The sequence below is a fragment of the Tamandua tetradactyla genome, chromosome 4 (assembly GCF_023851605.1).
Source record: "Tamandua tetradactyla isolate mTamTet1 chromosome 4, mTamTet1.pri, whole genome shotgun sequence".
Lineage (NCBI taxonomy): Eukaryota > Metazoa > Chordata > Mammalia > Pilosa > Myrmecophagidae > Tamandua > Tamandua tetradactyla.
Genome location: NC_135330.1, coordinates 8,643,760 through 8,665,719, shown reverse-complemented (window position 1 = coordinate 8,665,719; position 21,960 = coordinate 8,643,760). Strand labels below are relative to the sequence as shown.

The 21,960-nt window shown below is 38.6% G+C and overlaps 2 protein-coding genes across 5 annotated transcripts in view; one reads left to right on the top strand and one right to left on the bottom strand.

The window, feature by feature from the left end:
- Positions 1-5,977, top strand: part of YY1AP1 (YY1 associated protein 1) — a 34,931-nt gene extending 28,954 nt beyond the window's left edge. The window contains 3 exon segments of the mRNA XM_077156405.1: positions 2,615-2,731; positions 3,125-4,293; positions 4,295-5,977. Coding sequence (XP_077012520.1) covers positions 2,615-2,731; positions 3,125-4,293; positions 4,295-4,442 — 1,434 coding nt within the window. The 3' untranslated portion in view covers positions 4,443-5,977.
- An 8,461-nt stretch (positions 5,978-14,438) lies between these two features.
- Positions 14,439-21,960, bottom strand: part of DAP3 (death associated protein 3) — a 31,358-nt gene continuing 23,836 nt past the window's right edge. For all 4 annotated transcript variants that reach the window (XM_077156413.1, XM_077156414.1, XM_077156416.1 and 1 more), the window contains exons 8-13: positions 21,250-21,330; positions 21,004-21,162; positions 18,021-18,080; positions 17,405-17,494; positions 15,746-15,863; positions 14,439-14,772 (exon numbers count right to left, since the gene is read on the bottom strand). In XM_077156413.1, coding sequence (XP_077012528.1) covers positions 14,687-14,772; positions 15,746-15,863; positions 17,405-17,494; positions 18,021-18,080; positions 21,004-21,162; positions 21,250-21,330 — 594 coding nt within the window. In that variant the 3' untranslated portion in view covers positions 14,439-14,686. The remainder of the gene's footprint in view (positions 14,773-15,745; positions 15,864-17,404; positions 17,495-18,020; positions 18,081-21,003; positions 21,163-21,249; positions 21,331-21,960) is intronic.

The window sequence follows — 21,960 nt, the reverse complement described above, 5'->3', positions numbered from 1 at the left end:
TTTGCAGCTTCCAATGAAAATATAATTATTTCCAAATAAAAACCAGACAAGTTTCTATTCTACACTCATCCTTCACTGGGCCTGGAAATCTATGCTGGAAAATAATTTTTCTTAGAATTGTTTAAAGCCTCACTCCATTTTCTTCTAGCTTCTACTGCTGCTATTGAGAAATTTTATACCCTTTTGACTCTTGCACCTTGTTGTGATACCTGTCTTTACCTCGTCTAGCAGGATGTAAGGCCTTTTCTTTGTCTCCAGCGTTTTGAAATCTGATAATATACCTGGTATAGTTTCATCCATTGTGCTAGGCATTCAGTAAGCCTTTTTACTCTGGAAACTCTGTTCTGGCTTAGGGAGATTTTCTGGGATTATGCATTGATGATTTCCTCCCCTTTGTTTGGTCTCATTTCTCTTTCTGCAGTGCTGAATGTTCAGATGTGATGCTTCCTAGACTAGATTTTGATGTTGTCTTTCTCCTTAGTTTTTCCATTACTTTGCCTTTTGGATGTACTTTCTGGAATATTACCTCACCTTTTCCTTCTAACCCTTCTTCTGCCAAGTCGAGTTCTTTATTTTTTCTGTTATATTTTTCATTTTCAATAGCTTTTTGTTTGTTGAGTATTTTTTAATGGCAGGTGGGAGAGGACCTGAAGGGAACTAGAAAAAGAGGAAGTCAAGAATATTCTGTGTTTCATTAGCATAGTATTTCTGTCCTCACCTATACCGGAAAGTTGTAATTCAGAGGACTTCCATTCCAACAAATAACAATGCCTTGGCTTCTGCCAAGGGAAAAGGAGGGGTTGTCACCTGGGTGCACCAAAATCAGAGGGGATTTGGGGGTCTGACTGGCTCTTCAAGAGATTTGCAGTCATCCTCATCATTGCCTATTCTAAATTTCACTGTACTTGTTTTTAATTCCAGTTTTATCCTTGCTTCTAGAGGTATATCTGGTGTATTGTCCTTTTGTTGGTTCTGGTATAAATTTCATTGGCCTTTGGCTTTTTCCACTTGGCATTCATTTTTCTGCATTCTGCATTGTCAGTTACCAGTTATCCATCTGTCTCAGTGTTTTGTTGCTTTTGTCTTTTCTCACAATTTCTTGGTCCTTGTAGGTTTCTGGCTAGTTTTAGTTTGCCAGGGCTATGGTAACAGAGCAACACAGTCTAGTTGGCTTATACAATAGAAATGGACTCTTTTCTGTTCTTAACCTGTTTAACATCACAGTTACTGCTTTAATTCACTCATTCCTTCTCAGACTCTCACTTTTCTTAGATTTTGTGATACTAGAACTCCAACCTCACACTGCTCCTTTGTGAGCTCTTCTGCCTCTTCTCTACCCATGAACATCAGTGCTTCACATGCTTCTCAGTGTGTGGTGCCCAAATCCGTGACTGTCAGTACCATTTGTTTCCTGATTATTCCTAAATCTGTATCTTCAGTCCAGATTCTGCTGCTTAGAACCAGCTTAGTTTAGCCTGGTGTTTAAAGGAATCTCAGCTTGATTGCCTCACTGGCTTCTCAGACTTAATTTGCCGCAAACCAAACTTGTGTCCCTTCTCTGTACCTCCTGTTGTTGCCATTTCCACCACCACTAGGTGCATACTCCCTTCTCCCAGTTTACCCCTTCTGTGATTTTTGTCTCTGCATGTGACTTTACTGAATAGCCATTCTCTTAATTCATGAACCTGGATTTATCCTTGACTTCTGCTTGATTACCACTGTATGTTGACAGCCACCGTGTCCTCGGTTTTCCTTCTCTTTTGCCAATTGCTTTAGTTCAGGCCTTTGTCAAACCAGGGTTAATGCAGTAGTTTTCTAACTGGCGTCTCTGATTGAGTCCATTTATTTTCTCCTTCATTTGCTGCCATACTACCTTTATCATATCCTTCAGGGTCAAGTTCAGACTGCTCAGCATGACACAGCATACCTCTGGCTTTATTTCAAGTCTTCTTACATTCCTTTAGGTCTAGCTAAATTAATCTCTTTTTGATTCCTTAAATACCTCCATGCTTTTACCTATGATGTGTACTCTGTCCTCATCTGCCTAGTGTAGCAAAGTCTCTGTTCCATTAAGACTTAGATGTAGTCATAACCACTAAAGAACAATCTGCTTTATTGTTCAAATTTGAGTAATGTGTCATTTTTTGGTGCGTGTTTGTACTTTTTTGTGCAGAATGTCATCATGGGCCTCCTTGATTCTCTCTCCCACTAGTCTGGAAGCTTCTTGAGAATGGGGATTGATTGTAGAGGACAATAACAAATATTGAATGAATGGATGCTTGTTCTCAAGGTTTTAAGCTCAATTCCCCTCTTCATTTATTCTTTAAACAGAAGTATTATATAAAATTACTCTGACCATTTGCTTCCTTTTCACTGTCACCTAAGTTTCTCCATTCCTGGTGACCAGAATGGAGATAATGAGTAATTTAAAAATATTTATTAATTAGAGATTTCATTTAACTTGAAATGTACAGGCACTTCGCATATGCGTTGTATGTATTTATGTATGTATGGTACAGTGTGTGTGTGTGTGCGCTACCTATTTCCCTTTGCCCCCAGCCTGACAGGGGGCAATGTTTCTGGAAAGAAACATTCTGTGTTTCTTCATGCTCAGCTTTATAAGAAGACTAAACAGCTGCCCATCTTGGTAAAGTGCTGTGAAGAGATCCAGCCACATCAGTGGAAGCCCCCTGTAGAGAGGGAAGAACATCGGCTCCCATTCTGGTTAAAGGTACAACTCTCCTTCTCAAAGTCCGTAGGGCAGATGGTCACTGAAACCCTGGCAGAGGTGTCAAAGGCTACCTTAAGCCTCTAATGCTTTACTAAAATGGGGACTTACGTCTTCCTCGTTCACCCTCCTTCTCCTAATTTTCCTCTCTCCCCCAGGGGATTCTACAACCTTTAAAAAATACTGGGTAAATTGATAGCTTCTTAAAAGAAATTCAGAGAAGGGTATCTAGAGAATATAATTAGAATGACGTCTTAGTAGAAATTTGATATTGTACAGAAAAATCCTTCTTGGAAAGATGTCTTGACGGTGGGGAAGATCTCTAAAATCTAGAAAGCAGTATTCTTTTTACTAATTCTGACATGTTTTGAATCAGAGTGTTCTTGTTCCCAACAGGCCAGTTTGCCGTCCATCCAGGAGGAACTGCGGCACATGGCTGGTGGGGCTGGAGAGGTAGCAAATGTGACTGGAGCAACTGAGACCAGGTCTGAGCCAGGGCTAGAGAAAAGCAGCTCAGAATTGAGGAATGAAACTCAGTACCCACTGCTTTTGCCTAAGGGTGTAGTCCTGAAACTGAAGCCAGTTGCCAACCGGCTTTCCAGGAAGGCTTGGAGACAAAAGCGGTCATCAGTCTTGAAACCCCTCCTTATCCGACCCAGTCCATCTCTCCAGCCTAGCTACAACTGTGGGAAAACACCAACCAGGTCAACTCAGTCAGAAGCCCCTCCAAGTAAAATGGTGGCCCGGATTCCTCCCCTGACCCAACCAGTTACTGCCTTACAGACAGTGCCGGGTGTCCCTCCATTGGGCTTCACTGGGGATGATTGTTTTGAGTCTCCTACGGCACTGCCTGCTATGTCTCCTGAGACCAAAACCAGCTTGCCTGTTTCTCAGTCTTTGACCCTGCTCCCCTCTACCTCTGTGCCAAAGGAAATGCTGCCCTCACTTGTTCCTTCTAAGTTTCGAAAACACCGTGTGAAACGTAGACCATCAAGACGAAAAGGGGCCAAGGCCTTTCCGTATCTGAAACCTGCCCCCCTCATTCACCATGCTCCTGTTATCTTCACTGTTCCCATCACCCCTGTAAAGTTTGTGAGCCTTGGCAGTGGTTGTAACGTGATCCAGCCTGCCAACACAGCCACAGCCCAGAATTCTCAGGCCATTCCCATCACCACCCTATTGGTTAACCCTGCTTCCTTCCCCTGTCCTTTGAACCAGCCCCTTGTGGCCTCCTCCATCCCACCCTTAATTGTTTCTGGCAACCCTGTGCATCTTCCTGTACCATCTACCTATGAAGATAAAGCCCAAGTCAGGGTGGATATCGCTTGTCCTGTGACTGAAGGGAAAAGTGTCTTTCAAGGCACAGAACCCAAATTGGAATCCCAGGAACTATCTCCTCTCTGTACTCCTGTCTTCCCCAAAGAGGAACACAGCCCAGGGCCTCCACCAGCAGATAGGAGATGCCAGGAAGAATTGTCAAAGATTGGTGCTTGTTACTGGACAACTGTGAAAACAGAAGAGGGTAGGCAAGTTCTGGAGCCACTACCTCAGGGTTTCCAGGAAATTAAACTCTAACCTTGGGGATTTTGAGGAAATTGTCAGTATAGGACCTGAAGATCCTAGGCAGGAGCTCTCCAGTAGATTCCCTGAGCAGGGTGATGAAGTCAAAGAAGCCCACTCTAGGAGTCCATTGATTTGTATTTATTTTTCTTAAATGGTGGGCCACGGTGGCTCAGCAGGTAGAGTTCTCACCTTCCATGCTGGAGATTATTTGTTTCCCAGTGCCTGCCCAAGTTAAAAAATATATATATTCAATGTTGGTGTTTTTTTGTTTGTTTGTTTGGTTGGTTGGTTTGTACGGGCAGGCAGCAGGAAACAAACCTGGGTCTCCAGCATGGCAGGTGAGTACGCTGCCTGCGGAGCCACCATGGTTGGCCCTCAACTTCTGGTTTAATTGATTCTCTTTATTTTCTTCATGTTCTCAATTTCATTTTATTTACTGTTCCAATCTTTGCCATTTCCTTCCGTTTTGTTTGTTTGTTTGTTTGTTTTTTTGTGGTTAGTTTGAGGTTTCTCTAGTTCCTCGAGATGAAGTTATTTCCTCATTTTTTGCTTTCGTTTTTAAAATAGGCATTTATGCCAAATTTCCCTCAGCACTGCCTTTGCTGCATCCCATAAGTTTTTATATGCCATGTTCTCATTTTCATTATGTCGAAATATTTACTGGTATCTCTCATAATTTTTCCTTTCACTCACTGTTTGCTTAAGAGTATTGTTTAGCCTTCATATATCTGTAAATTTTCCTGCATTCCATTGTTACTTATTTCAACTTATAAGTTGAAATACTACTTATTTTCAACTTCATTCCATTGAGAAAGTGTTTTGTATACTTTTTTTTTGGTATCCTTTGTCGCTGGGGTCACTTTCATTCTTTTTCTGTGTCAGTATCCCATTATTGTAGCACTGTTGGTTAATTTCTTTTTGTTTGTAGAAGTTTTGGGAAGTGTACGGGCCAGGAATTGAACCTGGGTCTCCTGCATGGCAGGTGAGAATTTTACCACTGAACTACCCTTGCACCCTGTGTATAATTCTGATCTTTGTAAATTCACTGAGATTTGCTTTTAGCCCAACTAGCGGACTATCCTGGAGAAAGATCTGTTAGCATTTGAGAACAGTGTTTAAGCTGCTGTTGTTGGGTGCGGTGTTCTTTACGTGTCTAGTTCATCTATCAGACTATTCAGAGTCTCTGTTTTCTTACTGATCCTTTGTCTAGATGTTCTGTCCATTGATGAGAGGGGTATAGTGAAGTCTCCAACTGTTATTGTAGAGATGTCTAACTTGTCCCTTTAGTGTTGTCAGTGTTTGCTTCATATATTTTTTGGGCTCTCTTGCTCAGTACGTAAATATTCATGATTGTAACATCTTCTTATCAGTTGTCCCTTTTCTTAATACATAGTGTCCATTTTTGCCTCTTTTTTTTTTTCCCCCATGGGCAAAAAACCCAGGTCTCTGGCCTGGCAGAGAAGAACTCTGCCTGCCAAGCCACCATGGCTTGCTCATATTTGTCTCTTGTTTTCCATTTCAAGTCCAATTTGTCTGATAGTAGTATGGCTCCCCTGCTCTTCTGGTGAAATATCTTTCTCAGCCTTTTACTTTCAGCCTATTTCTGTGTTTGGGTTTAATTGAGTCTCTTGTATACAGCATAGAGATGGGTTATGTTTTTAATCCATTCCACCTGTCTTCGTCTTTTTTTTTGCATGGGCAGGCACTGGAAATTGAACCCGGGTCTGTGGCATGGCAGGTGAGAACTCTGCCTGCTGAGTCACTGTGGCCCACCCTGTCTTTGTCTTTTGATTGGGGAGTTTAATCCATGAACATTGAATGTAAAGGCAGTTACTTTTTCCTACCATTTTGTCTTTTGGATTTTTTATGTCATATGTTGTTTTTTTTTTCTTTCTTTACCCTTCCTGATAGTCTTCATTTCTGTACTCTTCTCCAGACTGCTCTCTCCTGTCTTTTCTTATAGTGTTCCCTTTTTCTTGTAGCAATCTCTTGTTCACAAATTGTTTCAGTGTCTATTTGTCTGAAAATATTTTGAACTCTCCCTCATTATTTTTTTCTTTCTCATGGGCAGTCACAGGGAATCAAACCTGGGTCTCTGGCATGGCAGGTGAGAAGTCTCCTTGCTCTGAGCCTCCATGGCTTGCCCTCTCCCTCATTTTTGAAGGACATTGTTGTTGCATATAGAATTCTTGGTTGACAGTTTCTGCCTTGCAGGATCTTAAATATATCACACCACTGCCTTCCCAGCTCTAAGGTTTCTGCTGAAAAATCTGCACATCTTAACAAGCTTCCCTTGTATGTAATAGATTGCCTTTCTTTGGCTGCTTTCAAAATTCTCTCTTCATCTTTGATATCTGACAACCTTATTGGTAAGTGTGTTGGAGTAGGTTTCTTCAGATGTGTTTTCCTTTTGTAAGCTGTGCTTCTTAGATCTGTAATTTTATAAGGTTTATGAAGTTTTCAGTTATTATTTCCCATCCTGCCCCTTTCCCCTTCTCTTCACCTTCTGGGACACCCATAATGCTGAATTGAGAGTTGACAAATAGACCCCTTTCATGTATGGAGAACTGATCTTTGATAATGCAGCCAAGTCTACTCCTCTGGAACAAAGCAGGCTGTTCAGTGAATGGTGCTTTAGAACTGGCTCCCCATATCCAAAAGAATGGAAGAAGGACCCCCTGTCTCATTCCTTATACAAAAATTAACTCAAAATGGATAAAGACCTAAACATTATAGCTAAGACCAATAAAACTATTAAAGGAAAAGATAGAGAAATATCTTAAAGATAATATGATAGGAGGTGGTTTCCTAGGCCTTATACCCAAAGTGTGAGCAATGAAAAAAGTAATAGATAAATGGGATCTCCTTAAAATCGAATACTTTCGTGCATCAGAAGACTTTTAGGAAAGTAAAAAGGCAGCCTATGCAATGAGAGGAAGTATTTGGAAACCTCTTGTCAGATTAAGAGTTCAAAATCCAAAATATATAAAGAGAGGCTGCAGCTCAACAACAGAAAGACAAACAACCTAATTAAAAAATGGGCAAAAAGATAAAGACAAACACTTTCCAAAGGAAATACAGATCATTGGAAAACATGAAATGATAACTTCACTAAGAATATAGGGAAATGAAATCAAAACCACAAGGTGAACAAAAAATTTAAAGACCACACCATAGTTTGTTCTCATCTCACATCTGTGAGAATGGCCATCATTAACAACACGGAAAACTACAAATGCTGGAGAAGATGTGGAAAAAGAGGTATACTTATTCATGGTTGGTGGGAACATAGAATGGTGCAACCACTCTGGAAGGCAGTTTACCATTTCCTCAGGAAGCTGTATGATCCAGCAATCCCATTACTAGGTATATACTCAGAGGATCTAAAGGCAGGGGCATGAATGACATTTGTACACTCATGCTTATAAGCAGCATTATTCATGATTGCAAAGAGATGGAAACATCCAAATGTCCATCCGTACATGAGTGGATGAACAAACTGTGGTATAAACATACAGTGGAATATTGTGCAACTCTAAGATGGAATAAAATCATGAAGCATGCAACAATGTGGGTGAACCTTGAGGACATTATGTTTGAACATAATTAGCCAGAAACAAAAGGAAAAATACTCTATGGTCTCATTAATATGAATTAACTATAAAGCAAAGGACCTTCAAACATCCTATATCTTCCATTGATCCTGAATTGGTGCCCAGTAGTCCTCTCAGGAAGCCTGAAGACTCGTCCAGTGTTGATAGTCAGTCAGTAGCCACCCCAGCTGAGCCAGAAATGGAAGGAGAGAAGAATGGGCCAGAGGAAAAGAGGAATATGAGGACTTTGATGACTTAATCAAAGATGAGGAAGATGAGACATCTTTAGTCTCTGAGGAGTCTGCTTTCTGTTCCGGAACTGTCTGAGGAGTTCTGCTCTCTGTTTTGGAACTACAGGTGAGAGTTGGGGAAAATTCTCAATTATTTTGTGGAGTCAGCAATTTGTTTAATTTATTTATGCATTATGCCAGTCTTGGTACAGTAGAGATAGTCCTAAAATTATTTGTATTTGACTTAGTGTATTACATGATGTAATTTTGGGGTTAAGGTTAGAGGAGTAGTGGGAAGGGCTGACCTTTTATTACCTAATTGTATTTGTCTTAAACTCATTTAAAATATAGATCAAATCACTTGAGTACACTTTAAATGCTCTCCAAAAGTAGTTCAGTAATATGTGTTGTGTCAAAGAAAACTATTTTCGGGATACAGAAGGACCTTTTAAAATGTATCTTCTTCCCCACTTGTTCCAGCTCTGGCTTTGTAACCTAGGGACTTAAAATTTTGATAGTTGTGGTGGGCTCCTGACTGTTTAACCTCTGTTCCTTCTGACATAAGTCTGGGCAGTTGGCCCTTTCTCAGTCTTCATAAGCCTTCTTTGGGTGTTTTGCAGAGACTTGACTTGGCTTGCGAATCAGGAGGGTAAGTCTGAGGAAGAAAATTCCCAGGAGAACTCAGCCAGAGGAAGAAGAGGAAGAAGAAGCAGAAAGAATGGAAAGCCTCCAGAAAGAGGATGAAATGACTGATGAAGTAGTTGGAGATCCTGCTGAGAAGCCTCTTCCACTGTTCCCTCACCCCAGACTGTTCCAGAAGTGGAACCCAGCAGAACCCCATCAGGTGAATAGATTATCAGAGACATGACCCATCCTCTTCCTCGCAGTTGTCCTGGTTAGCTCCTTCTTCTGTTGCTAACTAGCTATTTTCTTTATCTGTCCCACACCCCCATCCTCTCCCCACCAGAAAAGTGGAATCTTAGCTGATGTAGTCATGTGATTTTCTTCTCTCCTGATATTTTACTAAAATTGCTTATTTATATGTTATTTACCCTCAAATGACACCATACTGAAATACATGTACCAAGCACTCCTTATCTATTTCAATATGGGGCTACAATAAGGAAGGGGAGGCGAAGCTGTGACCTAGAGGAAAACAGTACCTGGTTTTGTAGGGAGGACTGTGCTTTCTGGAAAATGAAGGTTTTCTGGCTGCCCACTACCAGACACAGCTCATTGCTCTGTCTTCATTAACAATCAGGTCTTAAGACCTGTCAGAGGCAAGGCCTCTGTAGGATGATTCTTGAAATGCTCTAACAATAACTATTTCTTTGTACCCTTTGTAGTCTCTTGTAGTTTCTTATTGGGGCCCAGAGACTGGGTATTGGCTTTTGAAAATTTTCTCATGTAGGTTTGAGAAGCCCTAAACCCTCGCAAGTGTGAAGACTTCCTGTAGGTTATCTATGAATTTGAGTCAGGTACCCAGAGGCAGGCAGCTGTGGGCTCTACAGAAGCCTGTGAAATCTGTTCTAAGATTGGCCTCTGTTGTTGAGATTTTGGTCCTTTCTAATTGCTGGATCAGCCTCTGGCCTATGGATTAGTAAGTAGATGGGGCAAAATAGTTCATCAGGTCACTTGGAGCTGATTGAGGGTGGAACTGAATGGAGTTGAAACAGAGTGTTCCACTCTCTCAGCTGCTTCCAGGCAGATAGCCTTCCCCTAGCCCAAGGTGATAAGAACCTCCTTCTTACTAAGAGATCACTACCTATCCCCTAGTTCCCCAACATATGAAAAGTAAGAGGGTTTTACTTTTTGTTGTAATAAAGACCTTAGGTAAGTCTTATGTCCTTTGCACCTCACTGTGATAGAACAGGCATCCATTCAACAAAGATCTGTTGAATGCCTGCCATGTGGCCAACCAAATTCTATATGCTAGAAATACAGCAATTAAAAAAGACTTAAAATCCTTGTCCATAGGGAGCTTACATTCTCACGGGGGATAGGCAGATGTAAACAGCTAAATAAGGAGAACATGTCCTTGCTTTGTAGTAATCATGTTTTATGGGAAAATATAGCAAGAGAGCAGAATAGAGTTGTAGGTAAGATTTGTGAGCATGTGCTGTGTTGCAATTTTATGTACAGTGGTTAGGGTAGTATGGTGACCTTTGAAATGTTGGAGAACAAGAGTCTAAACATGAGGAACATACGAGTAGTCCTTGGCTTTTTGTTTTGGCTGGTAAAAACAGGGAAAAGGGCATAATGGGAGATTATTCTCATTGTCTTATGTAGTTGAATGATAATGGGATGATAATGCATATCATGCTAGTCTTCTCGCAGTATTACCATGACAGTCAAATGAGTGTTTATGTCAGAATTCTCTGTGAACTGTGAAGTGCCACAGGGGTTTGAGTGTCTGATTTCACAATCCATAAAATAAAGCAATAAATAACTTGAGATATGCACATTTCTCTGAATCCTTCAATCATATATTAATTGATCTTGTGTTGGAAACCCCCAGTGGCCCAAGATGGAGGGATGCTAGGGTCTTAAAATAAGATCTCAGTTGTAAACTAGAGCCCCGTTGTCTCTGCTCTTCCATCCTCTGCCATGTACCCTCCCAATACATCGTTTTTAGAGTCCTCAAGTCCTGGTCGTGTTGCATAGGTGGCTCCTTTCTTTTTCCCTTCTGGAAATCTGCAGGCGTTGTTGAAATCCTATAGGCTGTCTACCCCAGAAGATGACTGAGGTAATTGTTTCTCTTGCTTCTCTCCATTGTTATCTGGGCCTTAGACCCTTACCTTCTCTTCCTCTGATTCATACCATATTCACTTGTTCGTGAGACGCTCTGCACTTTGTGGAGGTGATGAGGGCTAGGATTAGTTAGCATCTCAGAAGATAGTCTCCACTTGTGAAAGGGGAACTGAACATCTGCTGACCTCTGTCCCAGTCTCACCCTGAGATCCATGAGGATGAGTTGCTGTGTGTAGGTCTCATTTCTTCTTTGGACAGATTATGTAATTGCTGTTTCTAAGAATTTGTCCATTTCATCTAGGGTTGTTAATTTGTTGGTATGTAGTTATTAACAGTATACTCTTAACATTGGTTTATTTCTGTGAGGTTGGTAGCAAAGTCCCCACTTTGTCCTGAATTTCTTTGCTTCCTTTCTTTATCTTTGCCAGTCTAGCTACAGCTTTGTCAATTATGTTGATATTATAAAAGAAACTTGGTTTTTGTTTACTTTATGATTTTTCTATTCTGTATCTGTGCTCTAATCTTACTATTTCCTTCCTTCTATCAGCTGGGTTTTGATTGTTCTTGTTCTAGTTTCTTTAGGTGTGAAGTTAGGTTACGTTATTCATTTATAATCTTTTTTTTCAATATAGGCCTTTGGAGCTACAAATTTCCCTCTGAGCATCGTCTGTGCTGCATCTCTTCACTTTTGTTGTGTTTTTGTTTTGTCTCAAGATATTTCCTAATTTTCCTTGTGGTTACTACTTTGACCTAGTGGTTATTTAATAGCATGTTTAATTTCCAGAATTGTTATTTTCCAGAATTTCTTCTGTTAATTTCTGCCTAACTCTATTCCATTGTAGTCTGGGAAGACACTTTGTAGGATTTCAGCATCTTTGCAAGATTTCAGTATCCTAAAGATGTGATTTGTGATCTAACATACATTCTATCCTACAAAATGTTCCATGTGAACCTGAGAAGAACCTGTAATGTGAACCTGTAATGTGCTCTTGTTGGATGGAGTGTTTTATATATGTCCATTAGGTCTACTTGGTTAATAGTACTGTTCAAGTCTCTATTTCTTATTGATCTTCTGTTTACATATTCTGTTAATTATTGAAAATAGTATATTGAAGTCTCTAGCCATTGTTGTAGAACTATTTCTTTCAATTCTATCAATTTCTGCCTCATATCTTGGAGCTCTGTACTGATGTGCATATATATGTTTATATAATCTTTATATTTTCTTGATGGATTGGACCTTATCTATATATACTTCATTGTTCATTGTAGTCTTTTTTTTTTTTTTTTTAAACTTAAGTTCTATTTTGTCTGACAATAATATAGCTACCCTGGCTCTCTTTTGGTTACTGTTTGCATGGAGTATCTTTTTCCACCCCTTCACTTTCAACTTCTTTGTGTATTTGTACATAAAGTGAGTCTCTTTATAGATAGCATATAGATGGATCATGTTTTCTGATCTAGTTTGCCAGTCTCTGCCTTTTAATATAGTAATTTAATCCACTGGCATTTAAGGTAACTGAAAATAATTAACTTTTGTCATTTAACTATGTTTTTTGTATCTTTTGTTCCTCAGTTATTCTTGCATTGCCTCCTTTTTTTCTGTTAAGTTGCTTTGTGTAGTGTACCAGTTTGACTCCCTTTTCTTTTTTTAATATTTTTTAGTTACTTTCTTACTTCTTCTGGTTACTTTAATACAATGAACATCTTAAACATTATAACAACCTAGTTCCACTAAGCCAAACAAGTTTCAGTAGTATATAAACACTCTATTCCTATGTATCTTTCTCCTGTCCCCTTTTTATTGTTATATCTTTTATTATTTTAATATTTTATTCTATATTTTCATATTTTATCATTGTCTTTTACACTTTTTCTGCCTATTAACATAGATTTATAATGTTACTTTACACATTTGCCTGTTAAATCAATGGGGGAAAGAGCAATTACAAATCAAAGGTAAAATAATACAGGAATTTAAGTATGTAGTTTGCTTGTTTTTCAGCCTGAAGGACTCCATTTAGCCTTTCTTGTAGGGCAGGTCATCTGGTAATGAATTATTTTAGCTTTTGTTTACCTCATTGTGTCTTAATCTCTCAGTTTTGAAAGATTAAGTTCTTGGATTCAAAATTACTGCCTGGCATTTTTTTTCTCTAAGGACTTTAAATTTGCTATCCCACTCTCATCTGACTTCTGTGGTTTCTGATGAGTAATTTTATTTTATTGGGGACTCCTTACGTGTGACAGATCTCTTGCTGCTTTCAGAATTCTGTCTTTGGATTTTTACAGTTTCATTCTAATGTGTCTTGGTGTGGGTCTCTTAAAAATAGTCTATACTGCTTAGAGTTTATTGAGCTTCTTGGATGTATATATTCGTGAATTCCATCAAATTTAAGTTTTCAGCTATTATTTCTTCAGCTACCTTTCCTGCCCCTTTCTCTCTCTCTTCTTTTCATACCTCAAGGTACATAATGTTGTACACTTGTTGTTCCACTGGTCCTTAAGGTTCTGTTCATTCCTAATTTTTTTTTCTGCTTCTCATGCTGGATAATTTCTACTGTCCTATCTTGAAGTTTGCTGATCCTTTCTTCTGCCTTTTCTAATCTGCTGTTGAATCTGTCTAATGAGTTTTTAATTTCAATTAGGGTACTTTGCAGCTCCAAAATTTCTTTTCTTCCATCTCTTTATTTTGTTCACTGTTACCAGTTTTAATTCTTTTGCATATGAATTCCTTTATCTCACTGATCATATTTAAAATGGTTGATGTAAAGTCTTTAATAGTTCCAATGTATGAGCTTCCTCAGGCATTGTTTCTGGCAAATTATTTATTCCTGTGAATGGGTCAAATTTTCCTCTGTGTATCATTACTTCTTGTTGAGAACCTGTCACTTCGAATATTCTGTTGTTTTAGCTCTGGAAATCTAGTTCTACTACTCTGGGAGTGTTGATCATTACATAGTGGGTGGCTAGGGATTGGGTCAAGGGTGAAAGTTCTGTTTCTGATAGCATGTCCTTGAGATGGTGATTTAGGAGTAGGGGAAACGGCCTTTCTTATAAGAAAAAACTAACTTAAAGATTTGCAGAATTCCCTTATAGTGATTCCTCAAATAAAGCAGTATCAAATGCAAATTAAGACAAGTATCTACTTATTAAGCAGTTAATAAGTGGTAGACTGGGGTACCAAATTTCTTACTCTTTTATGTCAACCTGTGTCTTAGTGCTTAATTCTTTCATGAACTGGTAGAAAAGGGCTGAATCATACAGAGCTGCCAGGAACTCTGCTTCAGTTTCAGTAAGGGTCCCAGGGACCATAACAGGATAAAAGTATAGATAGGAAGTTGAAAGAGTATCCTGAGGGAAAACTTCAGTTGCGCATTATCAATCTTTTAAACTGACTAAAGTTTGGAAAATACAGCTCCTGGAAAATTCTATGGCATTGTGTTTCTTAGATTTCCAACAAGTAAATTTTCAGAGAAATTCAATTTGGCCAATCTGAAGGCTTTTTCCATATTATAAATCTAACACAACATTTTAAGAAAGTTTTTTTTTCTTTTTTAAGGAAAACATCCATGATTACCTTAAATGTGAAAACCACACCAAAAAACTCTTTTATTTTAGGAAGTAGGGTACATCTTGTTGCTATTATGGTCATTTCAGAAGGAATCCATTTCAATGAAGTTTAGGAGGTAACTGCAGTGATTTCTAATCCCATGAGTGGAGGTGTCTTGTTGCTTTTTCTGTGCACTGTGGGATTTCCCCATCTGATTAGGTCCAACATAAAGGAAATGTCCACTGTCTTCCAGGTATGGCGTGATCCTGGCTTAGAGATAGGCACATATCCGCTCCAGTTGCCCAGGATTTGCATTACTTAGGAACAGCAGCTCTTTTTTCCCTTCTTCAGTTTGAGCTAAAATGGAGTCAGACACAGGTATCAGTTTCCTCCTGCTGCACTTGTTTCCCAAAAAATTCTAACCAAAGACTACATTATGCAGATTACATACCAATATAATTAAGAGATCTTACTTCTTGATCCTTTATCCCAATAAACTATTATTCAAGCCTGATTTCCCTTTCTGGGTCTACTTCACTCCAGGGACCCCTCCCGCTGTTGCAAAAGTATCTTCTGAACTTTAGGACTACTTCAAAACTCCCAACTCCCTTAGAAATCTCACCATTGTGCCTCACAACCCATAGGTCTTTTATAATCTCCACTCTACTCCTTTAAATAACATATCCCAATTATAGTTAACATATTCTCTAAGGATAAAACAGCCTGTAGTTTTCCTCTACATTCCCAGGGTAAGGGCAAAGGTGAAATGAATAGATGGAATGCTTTCAGTTGACAGGAATCAAATATGGTGATAAAGTTAACAATTTATATTGTTTAGTGTTTTTAAATTTGTGCTTTACTCATATTTCAATATATATATACTAGAACAGCTATGGTAAGGATTTGGTTTGGTGTTGGGGTAGCCTCTCACATAGTATTAACTATCATTCTGTGGTTGCTTGGACACACCAGTCACTCAAAGTTTGTTGAATGATGAATGAATCAGAGAATGGAAGCAACCCTAACTCCTAGAAACTCTGCCCAGCGGCTAGAGTTAACTTGGCCTCCTCATTTCGGATGAGCACTTTATTCTGGACTAAAAAGAAAATTTAGGGAGAGATATAATCTCTTGAAAACTAAACCTTAAGCCCCCACCCCAAACACTTTTCTGGCCCATCTACTCAGACAGAAAAAACAAAGGAAAGAGGGAAAAAGATGAAATACAAATTACAGGCTGCTGCTGTGGGAGGAAATAAGAGCTCAAGGGTCAATTCAGTGGGACTCTTCTGGGAGCACAAAGCCCTAATAGAAAACAAAAACAAAAACTGACATTTCTCATGTTGAAGCCAGTTGTTCTCCAAGTAATATTGAATACAACTTTCAAATTCCTTTGGGTTGTAGTTGGAAACCAAAATGGGAATAAAGGGATCCAGAGTATCAAATCCTTCCTGGAGAAGGAAAAGGATAAAAATATACAGTATTAGTTAAATGACACGTCAGCAGAGAGACAAATTATATTTAAATGCTTTTGAGAGTCAAATGTGTATCTGTATGTAAAAACCTTTTTTTCTTCTATTCTCCTGTTTTCCCATTCTCTGGCTAGCCACTTTTCTGTGTAAATTTTTTCTTTTTGACAGCTACAACTTTTGGAAACAAGTTAATGTTTTGTATACTCAAAAACAGAAAATAAAATCAACAAGAGATGGGTTAAAAAATAAGCTACATGGAACCGAACAGAAAGTGAAATAAATGAATCAAATTGTACTTCAAATCTCAAACAACATTGAAGGGGAGGGGAAGGAACTAACCCAAATAACTTTGGAACAGAGTGTTTCATTTTTAGAGTCAAGGGTTAGCATTTCTGAAAGTACGTTTATTGTATTCTATGTTGGAATAGATGTCTTTTGGAAATGGGGTTACAAAATGGAAAGGGGGAAGGATATAATAAATGCTGTGGTTCTGGACTAGAAGAAGTATCAGTATGAGCTCATGGGTTTTTAAATGTACATGTAAATATAAACAAATATACACAACACACAAGTATGTGTGCATACATCTATACTCAAATGTATGTGATACACATGCATACATGTAAATTTACTAGTTATACTAAGAACATTTAGAAGAAATGACACCACAGTAGAAATCAAGTACACCTGGCACTGAGGTCTTGGTTTCTAAATACCACTCTCCCTTAAACAAATCAACGCTACTGGGAGAAATGGCTGAATTAAGGACTGGGGCATAAATTTAAGAAGTACTCAAATAAGGATGGGAACATGTCAAAAGGACATAGGATCCAACTTGAAATGGCCTCTACTGGCCAAAACTGGGACAATTTGAGCATCCAAATAAAAAATGATAGTAAAGGTTTAGACTCCATTAGATGAGGATCCATAAGTCTGCAATGGCATGAGTGCATATATACATACAGATATACATAGAACTGAAAGTTCTTACTTACAGTAGAATGACATGATACAGTTAGAAGAGATGATGGATAGAGCTAGAAAATCTCCATTTGCCAATCATAATAAGTGATTTCGGGGAAAATCACCAATGGGTGCTAAAACTAGTAGGTGAAAGTTTGAGTAAGAGGATACTTACCATGACTGAAAGTATATTTCTAAAATATACTTAATAATTACAAAGAAAAAATAGTAGCTTTACTGAGGAGAAACCAGGTAGGCAGCATGTTAATTAACTATTCAAAGTTAACAACAGCAGTAATGGGAGAAACAGACTTTATGTGGCTCCTGATGTGATGCAGTGAGAAGACACATCACTTCTGTGTTGCTCCTGGCAAAAGTGGTTAATCTAAATCTAATCAGTAAAATAAAAGTAATCAGAGGGAAACACAACTCTATAGGGATACAATTTTTCTCTCTGTTTGAAATGGAGTCAAATGCATTAAAGTTGGGGGAAAAAAGAACTATCACTTTAGACAGGATAACCATCTAAAAGAAAACGAATTTTCCAATGCTTTGACCTTTCCCAGCAACTCCTGGGGCAGGTAGGCTCTCCGGGGCTTAAAGAGAGAACCAGTCTGGCTCAAAGTCAACACAATGGCACCGCCATGCTGAAAGAAAAGAGAAAGGATGAATTAGAAAAAGCTGGGGTGGGGGGGGAAGGGGGAAGTATACTTCCAACCACCTTGTATTTCTGCCATACAGAGACTGGTATGGCAGTGTAGTCAAGCATAGTTAAATGGCAACTAAATTGGTTATTACTCCTAGGTTTGACTCTTACAGTAAGTTGTTTCATGATCTTAAATTTATCAAGACTTATTTTTGAGTCTCAAAATTTTTTCCAAAGATGGTAGAAAGATATAAAAACACTTTAAACAAATGCAAAGTAAAATATTTTTAAGTAAAATGGCTTTAAATAAGCTCACTCAAGTCAAATAGAAATATTAGAAATAAATTACATAGATTTTAATCCAAACCTTACTCCTAAGTTTGTAAACTTATGGGAATGAAATAAGATAGAAGAACTTTCTGTCCATAAAATTTAGAGATGGGAAAGTAATAGCAGTAAAAAAGTAGAATGTCTTTAAAATGAAAATACATTTCTTTTTAAAATGTGTTAGCCATCATATCACTCACCCAGTCATTTTTCACCATTTTTCTCAGGTTGCAAATAAGTGCTAGTTCCTCTGGGGCAATCTGCATATCGGTCAGTGAGAGAGAGACACAGAGAGAGGAGATCACTACTTGCTCGCTTGAGACAAATGAATTGACAACTTGAAGAAAATTCCTGAACTACGTTGTAACCATAGTAACTGAAGGGAAACCATCTGGGATAAGCTTCTTTACTTTTGGAGTGGAAAGAATGCAAGAGATGAGAGAGGTACAATTACAGAGGCAAAGAGCCAGAGATGCAACAGTCCTTTTTTTCTTCATAGCTGATGATCCTAGAACTGACGTGTTTTGGAGATAAAAAACAGATACCAGGGATCTTCATGACCTTTAGATAATTATACGCAATAAAAGAAAATATACATAAATTTGGACTTCATCAAATTATATCAAAGGACAATTCTAGAAAGTGAAGAGAACCTACAGAGTAGGAGAAAATAATGTATTTGAGAATATGTAAAGAACTACAACTCAGCAATCAAAAGATAAAATGTAATTTTAAGAATTGGTAAAGACTTGACTATACATTTCTCCAAAGTGTATGTACAAATGGACAATAAGCATATGGAAGCTGCTTAACATTATCAGTCATTGGGGAAATGTAAGTCAAAACCATCACTCCTACTAGGATGGCTATTATTAAAAGTAGAAAATAATAAATATTGGTGAGGACATGAAGAAAACTTGTACATTGTTGGTGGGAATGTAAAATGGTGCACCCACTGTGCAAAACAGTTTTGTGGTTCCCAGGAAAGTTAAACACAGAAGTATCATGTGACCCTACAATTCCATTCCTAAGTATATATCCCAGAGAACTGAAAACAGGGTGTGTATATACCAGTGTTCATAAATAGCATGGTTCACAATAGCCAAAAGGTAGAAATAAGTATCCCTTAACAGATAAGTAGATCAACAAAATGTGGCATATTCACATGATGGAATAATATTCAGCCATTAAGAAGTTCTGATACATGCTACAATACAACACAGAAGACATCAGGCTATGTGAAATAAGCCAGACACAAGATGATGAATACGATTCCGCTCATATGAAATATCTAGAATACACAAATTTATAAGAGACAGAAAGTAGATTAGAGGTTTCGAGGCAGTGTGCTGAGAGGGAAATGGGAGAGTTACTGTAAAGTAGGTGCAGAGTTTCTGTTTGGGATGATGAAAAGGTTTTGGAAAAGACAGCGGTGATGGTTGGACAACATTGTGAATATAAATGCCACTGAATTATACACTAAAAAATGGTTAAAATCTTAAAAATTTGATATTTCATCACGTGCTGGTTTGAAAATATGTACTGCAGAAAAGCCATGTTCTTCTAATCCAGTCTTGTGGGGGCAGACCTATTGTTGGGTAGGACCTTTTGATTAGCTTGTTTCCACAGAGATGTGACCCACCCAATTGTGAGCAGAACTTTTGATTCAATTGTTTCCATGGAGAGATGACCCACCCAATTCAAGGTGGGTCTTAAACCTTTTACTTCAACATTGTATGAAGAGAATAAAAGAAAACAGAGCTCAGAGCTGACAGCAGAGAGATGAAACCTGGTGTGAGTCATCTGGAGATGCAGATGGGGAGCACCCCAGGAAATGCCAGAAACTGATAGAGCTGTTTAAAGCTGGGAGAAAAAGAGCAACAAATGCCACCATATGCCTTGCTCCCCATGTGTGAGAGAAACCCTGGACGCCACTAGCCTTTCTTGAATGAAGGTATCTTGCTGATGCCTTTAATCTGGACATTTTCATGGCCTTAAAATTATAAATTTGTAACATAATAAATCTCCCTCATAAAAGCCACTCCACGGGTAGTTCAGTAAGAATGCGTGCCTTTCATGTGGGAGACCTGGATTCGATTCCTGGTCCATGCATCCTCCAAAAAAATAAATAAAATAAAAGCCAATCCATGTCTGGTATATTACATTCTGGCAGTCTCAGCAAACCAAAACATACCAGAATAAAATTATAAATGCAATACATAACAAAAACCAAAGAGTCTTTATGAATTGGTTACATATCTAATACAAAATTCAGTCACAAGGGAGAAAATATCCATTGCCCCAAATTACCCTTCTTGATGCTTATCTTCTCTACATCAGAGACAGCCTTATTTGAAAAGAGAATAAAGAGAAAGTAAAAATTGGAAAGAAACCATAGGTTCTAATGTCACACTCTTTTCAAAACATCCTCCTTTTGTTTACAAATGGATGGTGGAAATCTTGGTGTGCCAGTTTCAATTTGTAGACCCCAGAAAAGCCATGTCCTTTAATCCTCATTGAGTATTGCTGGGTGGGAGTGTTTTGATTGTTCCCATGGAGATGTGACCCACTCAATTTTGGGTGGTAACTTTTGATTAGATGGTTTCCATTGAGATGTGTCTACACCCATTCAAGGTTGGGTTGCTTACTGGAGCCCTTTAAGAAGGAACCATTTTGGAAAAAGCTTTAGAGCCCATGCAGCCAGAGATCTTTGGAGATGAAGGAAAAACCGCCGCGGGGGTGGGGTGGGGGAGCTTCATGAAACAAGAAGCCTGGAGAGAAAGCTAGCAGACGTTGCCAAGTTTGCCATGTGCTCTTCCAGCTGAGAGAGAAGCCATGAACATCACTGGCCTTGAACCAAGGTATCTTTCCCTGGATGCCTTAGATTGGACATTTCTATAGCCTTGCTTTAATTTGATATTTTCGTGGCCTTAGAATCGTAAATGAGCAGCTTAATAAATTCCCCTTTTTAAAAGTCATTCCATTTCTGGTATATTGGATTCCAGAAGGTTGGAAACTAGAACACTTGGCATCCCTTCTGACACTATTTTACTGTACATTTTAGTTTACATACTCCTAGGGCAAGAAAATATACTACATGTTCTAGATGTTCCTGTTCCAGCCTCTGTACCTGATGATACTGGCAACTTATGAAACTAGAATAGAGACACCCGGTTTTCCTACCAGACTTTTATCTTCTCTTTTCAGTGTGGTCCTCCCCCAGAGAGCATTAACTCCATCCACTGCCACCAGGAGATGAAAAATACCCGATGAGCTTTGCCTCTTTAGCTCTTTTAGCACAATCCCAACTGCATCTGTGGCATTCTTCACCCGCGTTATACCCTGTTGGGAAAGAAACAGTGGCTTACATTCCTGTAATAGGCTTTCTCTGTTTACATCATGACACAGAGGCAGTGTCTTTTCCTATACCTGTTCAATCACTTCTCCCAGAGGACTGCCTTTCTCTGTGCTCTCTCGCTTATTCCAGACATACTTCTCTTGAACTTTTATCTAAAAACAAACACACAAAACAAACAAAATGGCTATTTGGCCTAAAGAATGAATCAATCTCTAGTTGAGAAGGTAGGAGGCTAAGGTTAATAGAGTTATTTAAATCTATTTTACAGGTCTTCTAAGAGACTTCTCTAAAAGTATAGAGAAGAATGCATAGGGGATTCTTATTTAAAAGGATGAGGCCTTGGCATCTGCACTTTTAACAAGGTCTTAAACTATTCTGATTCTTATTTATAGCCAGAGTTGAAAAACCTAACCTAGATATCACATCCAAGAGTCACTGAAGTAACGAACAATCTTACCAATACATATCTGGTTTCCAAAAAAGATCTGGACAAATTATACAGTTGAAAATGTGCTTAAACAGGTTTGGAGGCTTGTAACCATGAGAAAGTCAGTGAATCAATCTGGATTTCACTTTGCCACATGCAAAATGAGACGAGATTTCTCCTGCCTCTTTATTTCACGTGGATAAATCAGTTTCAAGCTATGAACCCACTCTGGGCAATAGGTATGAAAGAAATACAAAATGTCTAGTTATTCTAACTGCAATATCAGTTCCCCCCCAGTCTGCCAGGTACTCAGAGCACAAAGAAGACAGGACCTATATGAAGACAGTCAAACACC